The sequence below is a fragment of the Solea senegalensis genome, linkage group LG4 (genome assembly GCF_019176455.1).
Source record: "Solea senegalensis isolate Sse05_10M linkage group LG4, IFAPA_SoseM_1, whole genome shotgun sequence".
Taxonomy (NCBI): Eukaryota; Metazoa; Chordata; class Actinopteri; order Pleuronectiformes; family Soleidae; genus Solea; species Solea senegalensis.
Window position 1 is genome coordinate 5,430,687 of NC_058024.1, and position 16,455 is coordinate 5,447,141.

Here is a 16,455-nt window from a genome sequence, read left to right on the forward strand (position 1 = left end):
TTCAGTCCACACTATGTAGCATGGTCCCAACCCCCCACCCCTGGATATGCTGACATACACACACTCACACACATCCACCAATGGCTTTGCATCGTCTTGTCCTTGGCCAATCAGGAATGGGGTTGGAAAAAATCAGACTGACGTGCAAAACAGAAATGCAAGCCGACATCTGTAGGTGACAGAAAGGCGTTGGACACACTTTTCCCCTTCAACTTTCTCTGTGCGGATGCATACGTGTGTTCCAAGCCCTGATACACATAGATGCAAAAGTTTGGCGGTTTAGGTCATGAAAGCTGCATGATATACGTATCGGTTTGTCATGTAGTAGGCTATGTGTTGCTGTTTGGAGCTGATTTAAAGAGATTCTCTGATGTCAAACCAAAATGATTAACTTTTAATGATTTATTTGAGATATGGAGCAAAGAACCCAGGAATGTAAAATCAGAGGACTCAAACAGATTCATGGGGGAGTCTGCAGGTGAAGACCCAATTGTTCAATTGCAGGATTCAGGTTAGTGAGTTCGGTCTGTTTGAGTTCACCTATCTTTACCTTATGCAATGGTCCAGTCCAATTAGGGCGGGGCTAAGAGGGTTATGCTGTATCAGAAGCCACTTGGGAGCTTGTCGTTGTTCATGCTTGTGTTTGCTTTGAGCTTTTCGGTTCGATAAAACCACAGCCTTTTTTTTTTTTGCACATGAGCCTCTGTTTCCTGGACCCTCGCTTATAAAAGTAACTAAACCCCAAAACCACTTTTTTTTTCAGTTTAAAGCTGCCTTGAGATAATGTTTGCCGTGATTTGACGCTATACAAATAAAACTGAATTGAATTTTATTTCATTGAAAGCGCGAAGACTCTAATGCGTCCAATGGCATTAAAATCACGTCTGTTAATCCCTTAGACTACAGAATAATTTGGCTAGATAATCTGTTCAAATCAGCCTAAAATTGGAAAGGCACCCATGATGTCGGAAGGCCCAGATCGGAACCAAAATCTGGTCAATTATCCTCTATCCTGGGCTTTATGGACAAGGTGGGTGTGGATGCTGCAGTCAGCATGGTGTGAAGATGAAAGCAGTCACAGGTGAGCTGCTTTGTATGCTCTCCCTTTATATACACAGTAGGTTGCTGGACTTGACCGCCGCACACAAAGGGTAAGAGCTCGTTGAACAGTATACATGGGCCACGTCGGCCAGAATATCACCTGACTTTTTAAGTTTGTATTGTATATATGTGTCTTTTAAAGTTTATTTCAAGTTCTAATCAAGCCAATTCTGTCAACTCACAGTGGTACTGAGATTAAAATCATGTGCAATAGAGTCTGGATGCCAAAATGAAAGTCTGTGACTGTTGGAAGTGGTGTCATTACCTACTTTGTCCAGCAGAGTGTGCTCCTACCATATTTTTTCTTGGTACTTACTCTCAGTACTTGCTTGTAGTTTAAGTGTGGGGGCATGCAAGTGAAGGACTTCTTAATTTTCTATATGTGCCCCTCCGAAAATAAGCAAAACTAATTAACACAAGATACTTTTTGCTTGTAATGGAACAAGTGAAAATTCTCTTGGGAAGCTTTCTTGAAATAAGACATTATATTCAAGCCTTACAAGATAAGAGTGATCTTGAAATTAGCTGGGAAAACTAATTTTTAGCTATGTTTTACCAGTATTGTGTTGTTTTCTGTCGCATAATAAGCTTGTGATGCTAAAAAATAAAATAATCGAAGGTAGCATCTTGATTTGACTCATTTTCTTGTTCTATAATTGTGACACTGTTCGAGATTTAAGTCCACCAACTACTTGAAATTAGATTAGAAAGATTGAAGTTGCTGTGAAAGAAATTCTAGAGTCATCAGTGTTACAACAAGAACAAAAACAATATCCACTGTTTATGACCAACAGACGTCACCATGTGCAAACCTCATGTTGACCCCTCCCTAACCCCTATCCCCCCCAGCATTTGTTCACAGAAAGAAAACTGGTTATTTTGCTCATTGCTCAGTGCTCTTTTGCCATAATAAGCCACAACTGAGTGTATTTACCTTATTGTAAGCTCTACAAACGTAATACTCTTCTAGATTCAAGACATTCACCTACTAGATTCAAGACATTATCTACTTCTAATAAGACAGAAAAATGCATTTAAACAACCTCAAGCTGACACATGAGGCAAAGCAAAAGTGATCCACAAGTGACATTCATTCTTAAAACAAATGCTTAATATTGTAACATTCAAATTAAAGGTTCCTAGTCCCTTGATACACCATTAACCATTGTTACATCATCATTAGGGATGCACCATACTGGACTTTTTGCCAATATCCAATGTGTTTTGGACAATAACCGATACCGCCATGTTCACTTTTATCCCAACCTAACTGCTTAGTCAATTTACTCTTTCACAGTGGATGCGCCCACATTAGTGACCCCATCTGCTGAATTGACAATTAGTTTAAATATTAATATTAACTGGAAAGTTAAAATAAACTTGGCAGAATGTGCACTGAATTGTGCAAACAACACACACAAAATACAACATCACATCACAGGATATTGGCATGTTGGTTAATATTGTTGTGCACCCCAAATTAACACTGGGCTTAGCCAAATTCCAACCAAGAATCAATAGCAATGAACATGGACTATAGTACCCTTAGAGAGAGTAGAGTTTTAAATAGCTTATATAAATATTGACCACTAATGACCTGGAACATAAAACAAATTTGCCTGAGAGTATTAAGTATCTGCCATTAGTATGAGATATAACATTAAAAGGTGAAAATGGAATTCACTTACCAATTCTAACCCCCTTGGCCTTAGAATTGAAGTTTGAACGGAATATCTCAGAGACCCACGGACATTTAAGCCTAACCTGACCTTTAGTACGCATGTGGGTTTCTTGTAGAAACACTATATCCACATTAAGTCGTTTTAGATGGGCAAATACCTGAGATCGCTTAATGGGGCTCCCCAAACCTTTTAAAGGGGACATATTATGCAAAATCAACTTTTTAATCATTTCAATACTTATATTTGGGACTCTGGAGGCCCTACCAGTCGCCAAAGTGTGGAAAAAGAATACACCTTTTTTCATGGTCCCCCTTAGTGTAAGTATAGGCGATATATATGCGCATGTCACCGCGAATGTTACCGCCCCCACCAGTAAGTTTACTTCGAGAGCTCCACCTTAGCTCCACCTTGTCTTAGTGGGAGTGCCCTTGATCAGAAAAAGCATTTTTTTTCTCCATGTGCCATTATGGCAAGAATGACGTCATCGTGATGGAAATCAGTCAGAAATCCTCCTGCGTCAAATGATGTGAAAAAATGGCAAGATTCATGTTTTTTTCTTTATATTTGAGCAGGATCAAAACTAGTGATTTTGAATGGTGTAACAGTGCAAGGATTTTAGTTCACGTTTTTTACAATGGACAATGTTTTTTTTTTTTTTTAAAAAAAACACTCAAAAATACACAACCTGGCAAATTTTCAACAATATGCATGAAAAAATGAAAAAGTCAAGAACACCAAATGGTGCAGAACAGTGTGAAAAAAGTCATCAGTGTTGAGTAAATCACATCTTTACTGCATGGAGGAGAGACACTGTCAAACAAGGACGGTCTAAAATGGTCTCTCCCCTTCCTCCAAAAAGCTTCACCATTTATACACAAACATCAAAGTTACCAACAGAGCAAACACCATACCTAATGTTTATGACCCCAGTAAATGTTTTCTAATGTTTTACCAGATGCCATCATGTGCAACCCTCACGTTGACCTTTTGTGGTGACCTTTCCCTATCATATAATCACCCCAGCATTCAGTCACAGCTTGACTGTTACTTGTTGTCTTAGAACGTTACAGGAAACAAGAAGAAAACCAGTTATTTCCCACATCAGTGAAGAACAACAAACACACCACCCCACCCACCCACAAGGCACTTACAAACATAGATATATGGCCTAAAGCAGTGGTGTCAAACTGGTGGCCCGCGGGCCACATGCGAGTTGTAATAAATAACATAAACATGGCCCACGACCTCACCTTCTTTTAAACACAGCATGTGGCACAGCCCCCAGTCAGGTTATATAGTGTGAGTGTGGGTATTTTGGCAGAATGTTTTGAATTTTTAAGCACTATAGGGCTGAACAATTTTGAATAAATATCTAATTGTGATTATTTTGACAGGAATTCTGACATCGTTATTATCATTTTCATTGGAAAAGCACATTTAAAGTGATTGCTGTGTGATGTTTGTGCAGATTCATCTTTTACAAAGAAACAAAGACATTCTCTTAAGTCTGTAAAATAACAGACAGACAGACAGACAGACGACTTTATTGATCCCTTTGGGAGGTTCCCTCGGGGAAATTAACAGCTCCAACATCAGCACACAGCACTGTTAAGATTAGAGTCCCACTTTACAGGAGACTGGAAAGAGAAACACCCCAGTTACCAAACACCATAAAATATAGAATATTTAAAAGAGTAGAAAAGAGGTAAAAGTGTAGAAACGGAGCGACTGGAAATGCTGCCGTCTCCTACAGCGCAAGCTCCTGTAAATAAGATGTGTACAGATCAATACATTAATGAATTATGTTTACTTTGACTTTTTTACTGTTACGTTTGGAATAATGTGGTGCAGTAAGTGCAACAGCACAGAGAAGGAAACATAATTCCAGCTTTTGCCTCTGTCTTTTTTTTACATATCACATGGAAACAAAAACAAAAACAGAGTTGGGCATGTTGTTCTCAATAAAAACAGATTTGTTCTCAATTAAAGTTAAATCTATTACTTGAAGCAAGACGGTTCATCTGTTACAAATAGCACAGCAGTTACAAACCTTATGATTAGCTTGTTTCACCTGAGATATGAGGTGTTTAAGACTGTTCCACTTAACAACATATTCAAGATTCACTGTCTAAAAAACAACAAACCTTAAGTGTGATGAGATATTTTGACTAGAAATTAGAAAAATACACGTTGCAAGATGTTGAGTTTTTGCAGTGTGCTATGATAATGAATTGGATAGATAACCCAAAGTGAGAACTGGCTGTGCTACTCAAAATAGTGCAATTATTAAGCGCCTCCTCCTCCCGCCGCTCTCAGTTTGCGTAGAGGCGCTCCTTATAGTTTGGTCACACCTACACACTGGCCATAAAAGACGCTCCAACAGTGTCTGTGGGTCCACTGTGGCAGACGGCCGTGTCTGATAGTGAAATGAATTGGCTCGATGTCTTCTGTCACCCCCTGTGGGCAGTGTCCACGACGCTGCTCGCGCTCGTCGTGCGCCTGCAGCGGAGAGGGCGCTGGGACCCACGAACCTGCAACGTGCAGCTGAAAGGAAAGACGGCTATAGTGACAGGAGCAAACACAGGTCGGTTCAAGCTTTCTTTGAGTGGTTTGGCGTTTTTCAAATGTTTTGTGGGCCGCGTGGAACATTTGATTTCACAACGAAATGTTTTCTGTTATATAATAAACTTTAGTTTAACACCGTTGTTTAATATGTCGAGTTACAGACATATTCTACATAGATAATCGTCATTTACAAGGACATTCTGTGGTCCAATCTTTGCTTGAAGTTATTATGAAATGATGCACCCTAATTGATATGTGCACCATTTTTGTAGATTTAAAATAAGTAAATATGCAGAGTAAAAGTCAAAATGATTAATTATTGACAAGCAAGAGGAGAGATTGTTCTGCCAGTTCAAATTAACCTTTTGTTCTCTTGGAATCATCTGTATAATTTTTACCTTGTGAGATTTCCGTCATGCATTATTTTCAAGGTTAATCTGGACAAAAGAAGACTTTTGACTGATTTTCTTTCCATATAAGAGTTAAATGATCGTATGGCGTTTACCACAGGTTGAGTTGGACTCCCAATGTTTTTGTTTGTTTGTTTTCCTTCATATGTGTCTTTACTATGCTCGTTTTTTAAATGTTAAGTGTTAAGAGTGGACAAAATAAAGTAGAGTAAGCAAGTTATAGATCAAATTTGAACTTAAAGATGTGTCACGTTAAGATATATTAGGGAATTTGTGAACTTTTTTTCATAAAGTAAACTTTTACAATAGCAGCAGAAGGGCTAAATGTCAATATTGGTGCACTCCAAGTTATAGACACATTACAAGACATGTAATGGAATAAGTGAACTCAAAGCTGTTTAAATATAAACACAACATTGTCAAACTAGTTCACACATGTAGACTAAAGCTGCTTTTCTCCATATTAAATCATTATAGTGTGCAAATATAATGACTTATAGATTAAAATGAGATTAAAATGATTTTCAGATGTTTTTAGATAAAGAAATGATGGGTTTTTAGAATGATCCTATTATTTTTCACCTGTTGAAATACCTGTAAAGGGCTAGTATAGACAGTAGTTCAAAGGTTAGGTTAGGTTCAAAGGGACATGTATTGTGCAGCAAGGGTTGGCACATGAAGAACCACAACAAAAAACAGCAAAGCAAATCATAATATTACAGTGCACTACAGAAAGAAAGTGTAAATGTGAGCCATTATCCGACTGTGAACGCCCTCCAAGTTTCCCTCATTCATTTGCGAGTGAAACTGGTGGGGACTGTACTTTAACGCATTTCTTAATTAAATACAGAGGATACAGTATTTGCCCTGTTGTACTAAAAACATATGTTTATACTCAGTTATGGTATTGCCATCTCATCCATGATGTGTTCTCGTAAAATCAATGTAAATGTTTTTGGCAAGAAGTCAAAACCTTCTAGCAATGCAGGAAAGTCTTTTTGAAGTATTAGAATATTAGAATATTTGACTACTGCTTTTGTACTCGGGTTTGTAATATGTAGTATGACAAACATACATGATAACATGATAAAGCCAAGCGTGTGTGACATTGAGAATATTTGATTATTTAGTGCAGGGGTGTCAAACTCATTTTTGTTCAGGGGCCACATACAGCACAATTTGATCTCAAGGGGGCCGGACCAGTAAAAATAGCAAAATAATAGAATAATAACATATGACTGACTCCTTTGTTTTACATTTAATGAAGGATAATTTTACAAAACATGACATTTCCTGAGAAATATAAGTGCAATTTCAACAATATCATGCCTGAATTTACTATATACACAGCACACTGGATCTATAAAGGCACAAACATTTAGTCACGGGTATCTGGAGCATTTGACATTACATTTAGATTAGTGTGAAATTTTAACAAATTCATCCTGTGGGCCGGATTGGACCCTCTGGCGGGCCGGTTCTGGCCCCCGGGCCGTATGTTTGACACCCCTGATTTAGTGCCTTGCAGCGCACTTGATGTTTGTAAGTGTGTACAGTTTTATGAGAGCTTAGGGTGTACAGGTGATGTGGGTGGGGAGGGATGGTGAAGGGTCCTAAGAAGCTTCTTTGCCTGGGCCCCAGAGTGTAGCGTTGTAACCAGTAATCTAAAGACACGCAGCAAACAAGCCGTTGTTATTAGAGCAGAAAGAAAGGATTAGGGATTAGAACAATAACTTGAATAATCAGTTACGAAGTGAATCATCAATTATTGTTTTCAGATTTTTCAGCTTCTTAAATGCGAAACATTTTCTGGTTTCTTTGCTCCATACAACAAAGAAGTGAATAAAACTGAAAAACTTTGGCTTGTGGAAAGAACAAGACATTTCAGAAACTCATCACCTGCACGTTTTGAGAGACACTTTTACAACATTTCTTGACATTTTATTAACCAAATAATTACTTGATGAATCGAGAAAATAATTAGTTAAAATTGTTATCGTCTTGTAATGCATCGTAAGCTTCTGCTTCACATGAAATATGTCAGTCAGTCATCATCTACCGCTTTATCCTCAACCAGAGGGTCGCGGGGGGTGCCGTGCCAATCTCAGCTACATCGGGCGATAGGCGGGGTACACCCTGGACAGTTCGCCACTCCATCGCAGGGCCACACACCGCTAGAGACAAACAACCATTCACTCTCACACTCACTCCTACGGTCAATTTAGAGTGTCCAATTTACCTAATTTACCTTTTGGACTGTGGGAGGAAGCCGGAGAACCCGGAGAGAACCCACGCACACACGGGGAGAACATGCAAACTCCATGCAGAAAGGCCCTTGTTCCAACCGGGGCTCGAACCCGGGTCTTCTCGCTGCAAGGCGAGAGTGCTAACCACTATACCACCGTGTGGCCCTATGAAATATGTGCTCTGGCTTATTAAATGTGTATTTAAGCTGTTTGGCAACTATGTTGTGGACTGCACAATAAATGCACAGCATATAACCATGGAAACCAGTTTTAAAATCTCCCCTTAAATAATTGTTATCCTCTCCTCCACTCCGCTAGGGATTGGCAAGTTCATTGCCATGGACTTTGCACGACGCGGGGCACGTGTCATCCTCGCCTGTCGGAGTGAGGCCCGAGGAACAGCAGCACTGACAGAAATCAGGGAGAAAACGGGAAACGCCGATGTCCACCTCCGTCTGGTGGACGTGTCCTCTATGGACTCGGTCCGGGAGTTCGCCCGTAGGATTCTTGATGAGGAGAAGGCGCTCCACATCCTTGTCAACAATGCCGCAATATCAGGTGACATATGCGGAATCAGTAAGCTTTCATCCGCTAAATAACATGGCCGTGATTATCCAATTCGTCGTTATGTAACCTATGTATCTAATTTCATTTTTTTTTTTTTTAAATATTAACAATCAGGTTTCCCCAGGCAAATAACCAAAGATGGTTTTGAAATCAGCTTTGCCACCAACCACCTGGGGCCATTCCTGCTCACCAATCTGCTGCTGGGTAAAACTGTGTGCTCTCTATTTAGTAATTTAATTATCTATTCATTTAGTTTACTGCTCTCATTTTTCATACTTCCCTCCACCCTGTTCCAGATCTGATGAAGCGCTCGGCTCCGGCGCGCATCGTCACCCTCAGCTCAGTCAACCATTACAGGGGAGAAGTGGACTTCTCCCATTTTAAGGGGGACAACCTTGTGCACCACATGGATACAGTCTACAACCACACCAAGCTGCACAATATTATCTGTACCAACGAGCTCGCACACAGGCTGCAGGGCACAGGTGAGCTAAAAATTAAGATTATGATGATTGTAAGTGTTGTTTTTCCACTGGAAGAGGTGTTTGCGGAAATTACGCTAAAGAGAAGCTATTTAAATTAAAAGTACACTAAAAGGAGCCACATGTAAATGTAAATCACACGGAAACAGAGCTTTTCCTATACACTAATTTAAATTTTTAAAAAGGTTTTCCACAAACAGGCCTGCACATGACACCAGAAACAGAGAAGGAGACGTTGAGTGTGCACATAAAGCAAGCTCGCTGTATACACACTTGGTGTCAAATATTTGAAAAAGAAACAGAATGTAGAAGGCCAGGGCAGCGAGGGAAAAAATTAGCATCAAGCAAAAAGAGCAAACGAGCTCCAAACACAAGAAGAGACGACAATGATGAAGCACAAGAGAGAGGTGGGGCTATGCAAGGGTGGCGTTTTGAGATAGTGTTTCTGTGCTGCCAAAACACTGGTTTCCTGTGTATAAGAAGCTGATATACAAAAAAATAATGATGAATGTCTATTGTTGCAGCAAAAAAAATGAGGTCTCCCTGAACTTTACGTGTGCTGCTCAAGCATAGCACTTTTCTAATGAGCTTTTTAAAGGAACTCAACATAACAAAAACAAAGAGAAGTACCCCTGATTAAATTGGAATCTTGCCACAGACAGGTGCCCTCTGCTGGCGATGTAATGCACTTCTCTTGGCACTTCTAAATCATAAACCAAATCTATTCACTTTGTAGTGCCGTAAAGCTTAGCAGAATCGCTGTTGTTCATCTCTCCATGGAAAAAAAATGTATCCACACAGGCATCTGTCTTCAAATTCCTGTCTGTCAGCTCCATTTTTCAAACACATCTGCAACGCAAACCCTGTTTTTCTTCTCCTCTATTTGAGACTTTGTGAAGGGTTTAGTGAGGCCTTTTATATGATAATGTAACTGGTAAACAGAAACCATTGTGAATATACTGGCCAGTATTTCATCTGTGACATTGATTACGTAATGACATCAAAACATCCAAATTCCCAGTTCACACATCTGTGACTCAACGTACACACGTGCATACACAAACAAATGTGTATTTTAGAGTTACATTTATTCGGTGAACTGAACTTTGTGTTTTATTATGGGGCTCATGATTAAATCCAGATGGAAGCAGGATTGAGCATTAGAGATGCCAACAACTTCCAAAACACAGAGAAAAAAAAAAGAAGTTTGGGTTAGTAAATCAGTGCAGCTGAAACAAATTTTACCCATTTTAAGACAAAGTAAAGAAAATAAATACTCTACAGAGGAAACACTGTGTTCAAAACTTGATCACAGTTTATTTCTTTGACTTTCCTGAGAAAGATAAAATGATCATGTATTTGTTTACAAATTTCATTTGTCTTGAGAGTGAAATGTTCGAGCCATGGGACCTTTAATCTGTGTGTCTTTGTTTGTAGGTGTCACTGCAAACTCTGTCCACCCTGGTGTCGTCATGACAGAAGTGATGAGAAACTACAGCATTATAGTTCGTGGCATTTTCAATTTTATTGGAATCTTCTTTTTTAAGGTGAGTACAAATTATTGCACTGTCCCTATCCGGTTAGGTTGAAGATTGTTTTTTGATTTACAGAAGTTGAATACTCAGGTTCACAGATTGGTTATGGTTGATAAGGATTGTCCCTTATTAAGGCTTTGCAAAAATAAAGAGCTATTATTTGGCCCAAACCTTGAATCAAAGTCACAAATGTCTCTGTATGTACAGATTATTGTACTGTACATATTTTTTCATGCTAATTTAAGGCTCTATAGGTTCTCCAACACACTTGGAAGGGAAGGGTGAGGTAAGGGATTTAGCTGCTCAAATATACAATACAAAATAACCAAAACACTTCAGGTGAGAGCAAAGTCTGTTTGTATTGTTGGTTTTAAGTTGCTTTTTGAAATAATTTACAGTCGAAAGGGAGCGAGTTCCATAGTATTGGAGCCACTTCTACCTTGACTTTCCAATAGAGAACAAGAACTTTAAATGTCTTTAAAATCAGTGACTCTGTGTGTTGGTTGAAATGCATGTCCTATTCATAGTAATAATGCTGATAATAATGAATAACGGTTACCATGTATTAAAGGAACGCAAAAGCAATATAAACTGGCATAGTGATCAGAACATAAAACAAACCTGAGTAAAACAATAAATAAATAAAATGAGAAACAAAAACATTGAAGTCATGGTAAAAAATCATACATGTTTTAAAAGCTTCTGAAATGGTAAAATTCTTTTCAATAGAGTTAGTTAGTATTAGTTAGTTATAATTGATTAAAATCTGAATTTCCATAATTTGTATTTATTGTGTCTTTGTTTGCTGCCCAATTTACACCAAAAAAAATACAATTTACTGCTTTTTTATCGTCAAGCGCTGGTGTACCCTTGAGCAAAGTACCCAATCCCCATTGTTCATGGGTAATTGGACGCTCATTTGTATGCTCATCCCAGGATGGGCACACAAATCTCTGCCAGATCAACTATATGCGGATCTAACGTTGTGGTGACCCCTAGAGAGAGAGAGAGAAAGGTACTTGCCCAGTACAGGCCTTAAAATTCAACAATAAAATCTTAAATTTTAAGATTTAACAGAAGTCAGTGAAATGTGCTCCCTTGAAGATTATTATTATCCAAACATGAAAAAATGTAAGGTTTTTTTTCAGTTTCATGGTTTCACCTAGAAGGAAATTGCCTAATTTCGGATGTATGTTCAAATGTAAAGTAAAAAGTAAGATCAAGATCCTAAAATAATCCTTATAATAGCTGGCAGAGCCTAAGCCCAGCGTGCAACTCACTTGCTAGAGAACTCTGGAAGACTAGCTGAAGTGTTTCCACATGTTTCACATTTATAACTCAAGCTAAATTTAGTTGTCGGAATCTTTAGTCATTGTTCCAGACAACCAAATAAACAAAGAACCCTTAGAAAACCCCCACACAGCGCATGCAAATTCCATGCAGAAACGAACCTGGGTCTTATTGCTGCAAAGGCAAGAGTTTTAACCACTACACTTCTGGTTTCTGTTTCTAGTTTCATATTTGAGCGTCATCTGGTTCCGGCATAGAGAGTGGAGATGACTTGATACCGATATAACAGCTTGATAATAATGTCCTTACTGATACCGATACCTGTTAACAACCACAAAGCTGTTAACAACCCATTTGTGCCAATGCGTTAACCACCTACAATTTGAAGACATCTTGTTGTGCATTGTGAAACATGTTTGGACAGTATCAGATTCAGTATTAGTTTTCTTTTGGATATCTGAGCCACTGATTTTGATTTCATACTCATATTGATACCAAATATCCTATCAGCTCATCCCTACTGGAGCGCAAAAGAAGTGGAACACATTGTCCAAAATACGCAGGCTTTTTAAAACATGCTATTTAAAAATGGAAAAAAACAGAAGAAGAAGAATCTTTTGTCACGCAACTGCTCCACCACGCTTGTGTCTCATCTTGCTGCCAGATGGGTTCAGAGTGCTTTGACACGCTGCTTTGGACATAGTAGTAGAGATCTTAGGCACAGTATGCAAGGTACATAAGAGCAGACAAACACACACAGGTTTTGCTCCTTAAAAAACAAAACAAAAAAATCTATCCAAACATGGCGAGTTCTCAGAAACATCACTGTCCTCATGAAAATGCAAAAAGCCCACTGATCATTTAACAGGTTGTGATATAAGCATAACTATAACGTCATTTTAGCCAATCAGAGGGCAGATCAAGCTTCGCTGCAGAAGTGCTGTTAATGGCAAAGGTAGCTGTGTTTTTTATGTTGGCAACCGTCTCGGAAGCCCATGCCCAGGATGAGGTGAGGTTGCTTCCTGTGTACACAAAGTTCTGGAATGCCCCATGACCTCAGAAATCCTGAGTTCTGACTCGAAATGAATCACGACAGCACACCAGTTACAAAGTTATTAGTTGTTTCCAAAGGCCTCCATTTTTACCCACCCATACTACAACACAAAAACGGACCCAGCAGCATTTTTAATCATCTTCTCAGGGTAGTACAGGTGACCAGGCATATTTGCAGCAGAAGTTATGCATTTTTAAAAAAACAAAACAAAAAACAGTAGTGTATCTGTCTGTTTTTTTCCAAAGATTACACGCATTAGCTTACCGAGTTTTGCGGAGGAGGAAATAGATTTATTGGCTGTGTACGTGTTTCCTTTTGACCTTTATGCCACATAAAAACGTCAAACGGCAAGATGGATCGTGCTGTATGTTACGTACCCGCTGTACGTGTTAATCATGATTCAAATTAGTCCAAATTGGGTCTACTCCGTAGTTTTAGCTCCAGCCGATGCTTTTTCGCCAACAGTACTGCAGTTATTTGACGTCGACGCCAAGTCCGACTCTAGTCCAACTAAATGTATACATGCAGGAGTAGTCGGACTATGAACCACATTATCCAGGTATGTTAGTCTGAGTAAGACTTGCTCGATAGTGTCCAAGGTCTAAAGAGCAATAGTCATATAACAGAGGCCTGTTGCACAACACAGGATATGTGTAGTTTGGAAGGTGTTGTGTTTATTTTAATAACTATTGTTTCCAAAGTAATTTCTGATTTATGGAAACACAAGAGCCCAGATTCAACCATGTGAGCCAACCACTTCATAATTGTGTACTTTGTAATAATCGCTCACTGCACAGGAAATCAGTGAAAACTGAGTTGCACAACTATTGTAAACGTGGTAGGTCTTCTCAGAGTTGCTATTCTCTTCTTGAGAATAGCAACCTCATCTCATTGATTGGACTCCAGGTCGGCTGACCCTTTTTCCACCCTGCACTGTGAATTTTCAAATTGTGTGTTCAATTAAAACATGAACACATATAATTCTTAGTGAGGTTTTAGTTTAAGAAGACTGTGTTTGTCTATTGTTGTGACTTAGATGAAGATCAGATCCCATTCTATGACCAATTTATGCAGAAATCCAGATCATTTCTCAGGGTTCACATACTTTTTCTTGCCACTGTAACCATCCAAAGCAATTTTATTAGGGTAAAAATCCTGCATAGTTCCACTTTTTTGTATTACCTCTTATGAAACGGTGTTGTCTCATCAGATGGAGGAAAAATAAAAATTAATGGTAAAGAAAATATCTGTATCATAGAGCATAACCTGTGTGTCAGTGTTGGGAAGATTACTTTGGAAATATAGTTGGTTACAAAGTTACCCTGTTGAAAATGTAATAGTAGTGTAACTATTTCAATTACTTTCTCAAAGTAATATAACTTATTACATTTGATTACATTTTGGTTACTTTTCTTAATTTAAAAGTGGATTAAAACCATAGATCATTAACCACATATTTGTTCTTTACGCAAACAAAACATGATCAAATGTAAATAAATAATAAAACATGTGTTTGTTGCATTATGTGTGTAGAGCATGTGGAAAACATGATACCATGTTGACCTGATGACAAATTTGCTCAATGTAGACAATAGAACTTCATATGACAACCCAGATATTGATGGCATTAAAGCCCACATAGACCGGAAGCTCCAATTAACGCTGCGTTAATGTGTGTGTGTATCTGCGTCATTACCTCGTTTATGAAACCCTAAAGTTTCAGAACAAACAGTTCAGCCACTGCTGAGAAAATAGTGTTGTACTGTTTTCCTGGGCTCTGCGAAGCGGATCGGCACTTCCTTAATTTGATGTCGTCAACAGAAATCCTCACCACTCCTCTCACCACCGTAGCGCCTCCTGGTGCGGGCACTAGTCCGGGCACATCCGGTTGCGTACATTCAACCGTAGAAGAAGAAGAACTACTCTCGTTGTAGCTGCTGAGATGCAGAGCATCCACCGTGCCAGAGGGGGAGCTGTGTATCTGAGAGCTGGCCTATCTATTACGTCACTTCCAGGTACCTGGCCAATCACAGGACAGTGGGAAAGCTCTCGTTGGCTGGCCAATCACAACACAGTCCACGTTCTAGGGGTGTGGTTTTGGTCTGAAACAGCGCGGCTGACGAGAGCGTCAGTGAGGAGATATTTTGATCGGCTCGTTTGCAGCGATTAGGAGGTTTTTAACCATGAAAACAAGTTAATATATTTAAGTAGCCCTCCATAACTAACATATATGTGTGATACAAGCATTCTATGTCACCTTTAATGTTCTATAAAATACAAAATTATAAAGATGAAACTATTCAAAAGTCAATGTTCTTGTATGTGTTCAAAAGTTTAACCACACATTATGAGTCTAACCTGGACTAACCTTTTCAAAATCTCAGATAAACTAATAAAGATTGCACCAGAAGGTGGCGCTTTGTGGTCATTTGGAAAAACTATATCATGTTTGAGACTAATGGTTAGGCTACACCTGACTTCATTGTACACTGTTCATATGAAACTAAAGCTGACTTTGTCATGACTATTTAATCTGCTGCGCATGAAGAGACGATCAGTCATTGCGATCAGTGTCACATGTTACCAAGAATGAACACAGATGGCAGATGGGCGGTGCCACAGCTTTCTTTCCCTTGACTGCTCACAGGGTTCAAACTGGTGGCCCGGCACGTAGCTGGCTTCTGCCCTGATGCTGATCTGTGACGTGATGAACTTGTTTTTCCAGCTGCAGATATTTAAGAGATGTTTGTTTGATCTGTACTCTCACATTTCCTCCTTTCGTCTTTGTCCCCGTCGCAGTCCTCAGAGGAGGGCGCAGTCAGCCCCATCTACTGTGCAGTAGCAGAGGAAACCGAGGGGATAACCGGGAAGTATTTCGACAGTGACTGCTCTCTGGTTCTGCCCGCCCCTTTAGCGAGGGACGCTGCCCTCGCGGTCAAGGACTTTGAGGTCTGTGAGAGACTGACATCAAAGCTCTGAAACAATTATCAGGCAAATGGAGGCCTGATAAGAGAGAATCCATGATAGTGCAAACTCTTGTGCTCGACTGAAGGACGTCTGAAGTGTGGGTGGAGAGCTGCCTTTGAAATCAGCACGTCAAGAACTGCAAAGCAAGGCACATATTATAATCCGATGGGCTGTACGTCTGTCTGTTTGTCGAACAGGTCAAATTTGATGTGGGTTTGGAAACTTATCCAGATTTTCTGATGCATTTTTATTTTTTATTTTTTTTGTACAATGCACTTATGTACAGGAAGTACATTGTACAAAAACCACCAGAAGAGAGCGTGTTTAAGGAGTCTGGCAGTGGCAATATTTTATCTCTTTCAATATCTTAATATATGAGGATTTATACATGTATGAAAAGTGCTATATAATAAAGTCTGACAGCAGAGTTGATAACAAGATTTGTTAAATATTTCCTTCCTCACAGTTTCATAGAGGGTTTGCCCTAGAACAGTGGTCAGCAACTGTGGCTAATTATTAATAGAACAAAAAGGGGAAAATAAAGTTTAAGAGCATT

The 16,455-nt window shown here is 39.2% G+C and overlaps 1 protein-coding gene across 1 annotated transcript; it reads left to right on the forward strand.

Annotated features, from left to right (window-relative positions):
- Window positions 1–5,138: 5,138 nt before the first annotated feature.
- On the forward strand, window positions 5,139–16,339 carry zgc:64106 (uncharacterized protein LOC393348 homolog). The gene is made up of 6 exons (XM_044023744.1): window positions 5,139–5,367; window positions 8,323–8,562; window positions 8,686–8,775; window positions 8,868–9,056; window positions 10,491–10,600; window positions 15,732–16,339. The coding sequence occupies exons 1-6, from the start codon at window positions 5,211–5,213 to the stop codon at window positions 15,909–15,911; spliced, it is 966 nt and encodes a 321-aa protein (XP_043879679.1). The 5' UTR covers window positions 5,139–5,210; the 3' UTR covers window positions 15,912–16,339.
- Window positions 16,340–16,455: the final 116 nt, after the last annotated feature.

What these genes read in the sequence shown, in the direction of transcription:
- zgc:64106 (XM_044023744.1), top strand. Translation starts at nt 5,211, where the DNA reads ATGAATTGGCTCGATGTCTTCTGTCACCCCCTGTGGGCAGTGTCCACG. An exon ending in AGTGACAGGAGCAAACACAG is followed by an intron (nt 5,368 to 8,322) that starts GTCGGTTCAAGC and finishes CCACTCCGCTAG; the next exon opens with GGATTGGCAAGTTCATTGCC. An exon ending in CAACAATGCCGCAATATCAG is followed by an intron (nt 8,563 to 8,685) that starts GTGACATATGCG and finishes ATTAACAATCAG; the next exon opens with GTTTCCCCAGGCAAATAACC.